This window comes from Arachis stenosperma, chromosome 4 (genome assembly GCF_014773155.1).
Source record: "Arachis stenosperma cultivar V10309 chromosome 4, arast.V10309.gnm1.PFL2, whole genome shotgun sequence".
NCBI classification, from domain to species: domain Eukaryota; kingdom Viridiplantae; phylum Streptophyta; class Magnoliopsida; order Fabales; family Fabaceae; genus Arachis; species Arachis stenosperma.
The window spans coordinates 75,970,980-75,979,090 of record NC_080380.1 but is presented as its reverse complement, the minus strand read 5'-3'; the positions used below and the strand labels follow the sequence as shown (position 1 = coordinate 75,979,090).

The 8,111-nt window shown below is 37.5% G+C and overlaps 1 protein-coding gene across 1 annotated transcript; it reads right to left on the bottom strand.

Moving 5' to 3' along the window:
- Positions 1-6,242: 6,242 nt before the first annotated feature.
- LOC130975104 (glycine-rich RNA-binding protein-like) lies at positions 6,243-6,581 on the bottom strand. Its single transcript, XM_057899936.1, has one exon. It carries the CDS (start codon positions 6,579-6,581, stop codon positions 6,243-6,245), a length of 339 nt encoding a protein of 112 aa, XP_057755919.1.
- Positions 6,582-8,111: the final 1,530 nt, after the last annotated feature.

Here is an 8,111-nt window from a genome sequence, read left to right as displayed (position 1 = left end):
ACTTGCTCCCCAGTTACATCTTCATCCTCTTCTGAGGAAGAATAGTCTTCAGAGCTCATGAATGGCAGAAGGAGATTTAGTGGAATCTCTATGGTCTGTATATGAGCCTCAGATTCCTTTAGGTCCTCAATGGGGAACTCCTTCTTGTTTGAGAGACGTCCCAGGAGGTCTTTCTCACTAGAATTTTCGTCCTTCTCCTCCCTTGTGCATTCGGCCATATTGATTACTTCAATGGCCTTGCACTCTCCTTTTGGATTCTCTTCTGTATTGCTTGGGAGAATACTGGGAGGAGTTTCAATGACTTTCTTACTCAGCTGGCCCACTTGTGCCACCAAATTTCTAATGGATGACCTTGTTTCACTCATGAAACTTAAAGTGGCTTTTGATAGATTAGAGACTAAGTTTCCTAAATTAGAGGGGCTCTGTTCAGAATTTTCTGTTTGTTGCTGAGAAGATGATGGAAAAGGCTTGTTATTACTAAGCCTATTTCTTCCACCATTGTTAAAGCCTTGTTGAGGCTTTTGTTGATCCTTCCATGAGAAATTTGGATGATTTCTCTCTGATGAGCTATAGGTGTTTCCATAAGGTTCACCCATGTAATTAACCTCTGCCATTGCAGGGTTCTCAGGATCATAAGCTTCTTCAGAAGCTGCCTCTTTAGTACTGTTGGATGCATTTTGCCATCCATTCAGACTTTGAGAGATCATGTTGACTTATTGAGTCAACACTTTGTTCTATGCCAATATGGCATTCAGAGCATCAATTTCAAGAACTCCCTTCATCTGAGGCATCCCACTATTCACAGAATTCCTCTCAGAAGTGTACATGAATTGGTTATTTGCAACCATGTCAATAAGTTCTTGAGCCTCTTCAGGCATTTTCTTTAGGTGAATAGATCCACCTGCGGAATGGTCCAATGACATTTTGGAAAACTCAGATAGACCATAATAGAATATATCTAATATGGTCCATTCTGGAAACATGTCAGAAGGACACTTTTTGGTCATCTGCTTGTATCTTTCCCAAGCTTCATAGAGGGATTCACCATCTTTTTACTTGAAGGTCTGAACATCCACTCTAAGCTTGCTCAGCTTTTGAGGAGGAAAGAATTTCTCCAAGAAGGCCGTGACCAGCTTATCCCAGGAGTCCAGGCTATCTCTAGGTTGTGAGTCCAACCATGTTCTAGCTCTGTCTCTTACAGCAAAAGGGAAAAGCATGAGCCTGTAGACTTCAGGATCTACTCTATTCATCTTAACAGTCTCACAAATCTGCAAGAACTCAGTTAAAAACTGGTAAGGATCTTCAGATGGAAGTCCATAAAACTTGCAATTCTGTTGCATTAAAGCAACTAATTGAGGTTTCAGCTCAAAATTGTTTGCTGGCTGGAATGGAGATGCTTCTTCCATCAAATTTGGACGTTGGTTTTGTGAAGTCACCAAGCATCCTCCTTGATTATTGTTGTTGGGTTCGGCTACCATCTCCTTCTCTTGTTCAAAAATTTCAGAAAGGTTGCCTCTGGATTGTTGTAGTTTAGCTTCTCTTAGTTTCCTCTTCGGAGTCCTTTCAGGTTCTGGATCAGCTTCAACAAGAGTGTCTTTTTCCTTGTTCCTACTCATATAGGGAAGAAGAGAACAAGAAAAGAAAGAGGAATCCTCTATGTCAAAGCATAAAGATTCCTTTATGTTAGTAGAAGAAGAAAGGGCAAAGTAGTGAAGAAGAATGGGTAAGGATAGAGGTGGTGATCTGAGATGAAGAGAGATGAAGAGAAGTGTTAGTGAATCAATAAATAAATAGATAGAAGGAGAAATAGAGAATTTCGAAAATAATTTTGAAAAAGTGGTTAGTGATTTTCGAAAATTAAAGATAAGATATGATTAAAATTAAAATTTAAACAATTAAAAAGAATTTTTTGAAAAAGAGGGAGGTATTTTCGAAAATTAGAGAGAGAAAAGTAGTTAGGTGGTTTTGAAAAAGATAAGAAACAAACAAAAAGTCAAATAGTTAGTTTAAAAAGATATTAAAGTCAAATTTGAAAAAGATAAGAAGATAAGTTTAGATAAGATATTTTGAAATCAAAATTTGAAAAAGATAAAATTTTGAAAGAGATATGATAAAAAGAAAGATAAAAAGATAAGATAAGATATATGATTAAAAGGATGAAAAAGATATTTTGAAAAAGATTTGATTTTAAAATTAAAATTAATTACTTGACTAACAAGAAACTAAAAGATAAGATTCTAGAATTTAAAGATTGAACATTTCTTAACAAGAAAGTAACAAACTTCAAATTTTTGAATCAATCACATTCATTGTTAGTGAATTTTCAAAAATTTGACATAAAGATAAGAAAAAGATTTTGAAACTATTTTGAAAAAGATTTTTGGAATTTTTCGAAAAATAAGAAAAAGAAATGAAAAAGATATGATTTTTGAAAAGATAAGATTTTTAAAATTGAAAAGTTGACTTGACTCATGAGAAACAACTAATTTTAAAAATTTTTGACCAAGTCAATCCAAAATTTCGAAAATTAGGAGAGAAATAAGGAAAAGATATTTTTTTTTATTTTTGAATTTTTAATGAGGAGAGAAAAAAACATAAAAATGACTCACAACATGAAAATTATGAATCAAAACTCATGATGTATGCAAGAACACTATGAATGTCAAGATGAACACCAAGAACACTTTGAAGATCATGATGAACATCAAGAACATAATTTTGAAAAAGTTTTGATGCAAAGAAAACATGCAAGACACCAAACTTAGAAATCTTTAATGCATGGACTCTAACAAACGAAAAATGCATATGAAAAACAACAAACAACACAAAGCAAGAAAACATCAAGATCAAACAAGAAGACTTGTCAAGAACAACTTGAAGATCATGAAGAACACTATGAATGCATGAATTTTCGAAAAATGCAAGAAAAATTTTTAAAGCATGCAATTGACACCAAACTTAAAAGTTGACTCAAGACTCAAACAAGAAACACAAAATATTTTTTTATTTTTATGATTTTATGATTTTTTTTGTATTTTTATTATTTTTTTTTTAAATATTCTTTAGAAAACGAAAATAAAGAAATTTTTTTTTTGAAAACTTTTTGAAAAGAAAATTACCTAATCTGAGCAACAAAATGAACCGTTAGTTGTCCAAACTCGAACAATCCCCGGCAATGGCGCCAAAAACTTGGTGGACGAAATTGTGATCATCAATGTTGTACTCTTTGTTGTTGTATGGAATAATTATAATGGCTCTTTGCTATGTGTGGACATAACTCCGTTCAACTAACCAGCAAGTGTACTGGGTCGTCCAAGTAATAAACCTTACGTGAGTAAGGGTCGATTCCACAGAGATTGTTGGTATGAAGCAAGCTACGGTCATCTTGTAAATCTCAGTCAGGCAGATTTAAATAAATTATGGAATTTGGAAAATCAAATAATAGTAAATAAACATAAAATAAAGATAAAGTTACTCATGTAATTCCATGGTGGGAATTTCAGATAGGTGTATGGAGATGCTGTGCTCCTCCTGAATCTCTGCTTTCCTACTGCTTCATCCAATCCTTCTTACTCCTTTCCATGGCAAGCTGTATGTAGGGCATCACTGTTGTCAATGGCTACATCCCATCCTCTCAGTGAAAAAGGTCCAAATGCTCTGTCACAGCACGGCTAATCATCTGTCGGTTCTCAATCGGGTTGGAATAGAATCCCTTGATTCTTTTGCGTCTGTCACTAACGCCCAGCCTTCAGGAGTTTGAAGCTTGTCACAGTCATTCAATCCCAGAATCCTACTCGGAATACCATAGACAAGGTTTAGACTTTTCGGATTCTCATGAATGCCGCCATCAATTCTAGCTTATACCACGAAGATTCTGATTAAGGAATCCAAGAGATATGCGCCCGGTCTAAGGTAGAACGGAAGTGGTTGTCAATCACGCGCGTTCATAGGTGAGAATGATGATGAGTGTCACGGATCATCACATTCATCAAGTTGAAGTGCAACGAATATCTTAGAATAGGAATAAATCGAATTGGATAGAAATAATAGTAATTGCATTGAAACTTGAGATACAGCAGAGCTCCACACCCTTAATCTATGGTGTGTAGAAACTCCACCGTTGAAAATACGTAAGTGAAAGGTTCAGGGATGGCCGAATGACCAGCCCCCCAAAACGTGATCAATAGTCTCCTAAGATGAAGAATAAAACAAAACTGAGACCAAAGATGTCTGATACAATAGTAAATTATCCTATTTATACTAGACTAGCTACTACGGTTTACAGGAGTAAGTAATTGATGCATAAATCCACTTCCGGGGCCCACTTGGTGTGTGTTTGGGCTGAGCTTGATCTATCCACGAGCTGAAGCTTCTTTTGGAGTTGAACGCCAAGTTGTAACGTGTTTTGGGCGTTCAACTCCGAGTCGTGACGTGTTTCTGGCGTTTTACTCCAGACAGCAACATGGAACTGGCGTTCAGCGCCAGTTTATGTTGTCAATTCCCGAATAAAGTATGGACTATTATATATTGCGGGAAAGCTCTAGATGTCTATTTTCCAATGCCGTTGAGAGCGCACCATTTGGAGTTCTGTACTTTCAGAAAATCCATTTCGAGTGCAGGGAGGTCAGATTCCAACAGCATCAGCAGTCCTTTGTCAGCCTCCTATTAGAGTTTTGCTCATGTCCCTCAATTTCAGCCAGAAATTACCTGAAATCACAGAAAAACACACAAACTCATAGTAAAGTTCCAGAAATGTGAATTTAACATAAAACTAATGAAAACATCCCTAAAAGTAGCTTGAACTTACTAAAAACTACCTAAAAACAATGCCAAAAAGCGTATAAATTATCCGATCATCAATAATCACAAGACAAGTTCTCCTAGTAATGAACTTGCATCCGGAAGTGAATTCTTTGAGATAGAATAATCTTCCCCAAGTGAATACGAAGATGATGCAGAGGTAGATTTTTCTAAACCTCCCAATTGTGACTCAAGTGATGAGGAAGATATCGAAGACTTTGATCAAGACGTGGTTGTAGTTGAAGAAATTCGCAAAAAAGTGGAAGAATTCATAGAAGAATACAAGGGAGTAGAGCTTACAAAACCACTGGAAACACCTATCCCAAGGTCATTACCGCCGAATACAAACTTCAAGTGGGTAAAATCCTTAGCTTTTCTCTTTACTTTTCCACTTGAATATGGTTTACTTGAAACAGATGGCCAGCTTAGAGCTCTTTGCGGCTTTAAGATTAAAGGGAAATGACTCACACTCAGAGCTGGTATGCAAGATTTAGTGAGGTTTCACACTTCAATTTGAGGAGCAAGGATTGGTACAGAATTCGATTAATTGGGTGTTGGAAGATGTTTGGTCATCTTGGTGAGAATACAACTTCCAAACCACCCGGCTGGAAAAATATAAATCGAGACAAAGACGGGTGCAAAAGCAAAGTTTGGGATCCTGGAATCTGTTCTGACATTCAACACCCCAGAAGCCTGTGAACCTGTTTGAAACTGCTCAAGGGCTTTACATGCCTTGTTTGGGACCCCAGAGGCTGTTGGAATTCCAAACACTGGTGGAGATTTTTGGATGAATACAAGCACAAGCCACCATAACAGAAAGCTCATCAAATATCCAAATTAAGGACTTTAACCAAAAGTGCTAGGTGGGAGACAACCCACCGTGGTATGATCGTTCCATTTTTCAATTTTATTTCATTTTATTTGTTTTTGAGTTTTCTTTTATATTATTTTATTGAATCTGGAATTATTCGTAGCATCCACATTAGCATTGCATTTTGCATTCTACATATATATATAAAAAAAACCCACGCGAGCGCGCAGGCCACGCGTGGGCATCGAATGGTAATCGGCGTAAAGATCAAACGCCCAGAAAGTTGGGCTGGAATCCTGCGGCTGGTGTGCATTAGGCACAAATTGGGCCACGTGTTAGCGTCCATGATGCGAACGCATCACTCTCACTTCACACATACCACGCGAAAGCGTGGGCGACGCGTACGCGTTGCGTGAACATTATTGCCCCCTAAATGGACACAGAGAGTTGCGCCAAAATGACGCTAACGCACAATTCCAAGTGATGTGTTTGCCTGTTTCACACGGACGTGTCACTTCACTCACGCGATCACCACGTGCACCACCTCAATCACACGATCACGTGCACCACGTGTTCGCGTGGATTTGAATCCTCTAACACCAACCTACGCGAAACCCTAACCCAATTCGCGTCACTTTCCCTCCAGCCCCCTCTGCACTCTCTCTTCTCCTCCTCTCAACCACCACATCACCACCGCCCCATCTTCACCGAGCCACCACCACCATCGCCGACCAAGACCGCCGCCACCACCATTGCCGACCAAGACTTGCCTTCTCGCTCCACTGTTGCGCCCCCTCACCGAGCCGCCACCACCGTCGCTGCACCCCCGCCGACCACCAGCGCCACCCCCAACCTTTCGCCCCTTTCTTTTCTCCTTCCCCTCTATAACCCTAACCAGACCACCAAACCGCCCTGCTCCACCGCCGAACCACTGCCGTGCCGCCTCCCAGCATCGCCGCGTCACCACCATCATCTCTCTGTTCCCTAATCATTGTTCATACACACACCAGGTTCCCTTGAACACCGTTTCCTCTGTCATAGTTAGTAGGTTGCATATTTTTCAGTTTTTTTTCAAATTAGGATAGTTAGAGATGCATTATTGTAGTGGATTTTAGGTGGTTAGGTAGTTAGGATGTGGTTAGTAGATTTAGGCCTGATAATTGCACCGTTCTTGTTATCTGCTTTATCTATTTCGCAATTCTGAATTTGCTGTGATGATGTTGTTGTTCATATGTTGTTCTTTCATGTTTGATGATGCTATTAAACTATTCTCTAATGTTCTTGCTATTTGTTAATCTTTTTAGCACTATTTAATGACATATGAACAGATTTTCTTGCTGTTTATTACCTAGGAACATCAAATTTTAGCCGGAATGCTGCCCAATTTTTTTTTCAGCAAATTATTTCACTTAACTCCATTCATGTATTGGTTTTGGCAATTTAGAATTTTGCACTAATTGGATATAACCAAACCAGTTCATGAATGCATGGGCTAACATTCTTATTTCTTTCTAGTTCCCTGGTTTATAAATTACATTATTGATGATTTCATTTTAATTTTACAATTCTTTTATCTATCTGAATTAGCATCAATAAACTAAAATCTTTGCTTGAATATGAGTTGATTGTTCTTTAAATATGTGAATTTATTGTTAACTAGGAAACCCATTATCATGCCACTTACTTTAACTTTCTTTTTACTAACTAACTGCTTTAACTTTTTAACTTTCTTTTTACCTACTAACCATTTTAACTTCCTGACTTCTCCTTTTACCTAACTACTTTAACTTTCTAACTCAAGGCACAATTATTGTTTTTCTAATTCACTTGAATTCAACTTATAAATATATTTTGGATAGTGATTTTTATTTTCTGACTATTAACTCGAATACTGATACGCAAAAATTAAGATTAGTAATTCTCACGTATAACTACCGGCAAGTATACCGGATCGTATCAAGTAATAAAACTCACTAAGAGTGAGGTCGATCCCACGGAGATTGGTAGATTAATCAACTTTAGTTAAATGGTATATTTAGTCAAGCAAACATGATTTTGATTTCATGAGATTTGATTCTTGAATGTAATTGCAAACAGTTAAAGATAAATTGCAAGTAAGTAAAGATTGCAGAAATTTAAAGTGCAGAAATTAAATAACAGAATGATAAATTGCAAGAATGTAGAAAGGAATTGGGTAGTGGGTATTCAAAGAACTAAAGAACAAAAGAGATGAGAACTAATGGTGGAGAGATCATTAGGGATCAGAGATGTAAATTGTCATGAATTGACTTTACTCATCTCCTTCTCAATCATGGGTATAGATCCATGGCAAATTGTGGGTAATTGAGTCCCAATCTCTTGGTAACTCAATTTCTCTCAACACAACCAATTGCCACTCTCGTGATCTAATTGTTCATGAGAAGAGATGAAGTTCAATTTCTAATCCAAGCCACACAACTTTCAGAATCTCAACCAAGGGAGGTTACATCTCACATACCAA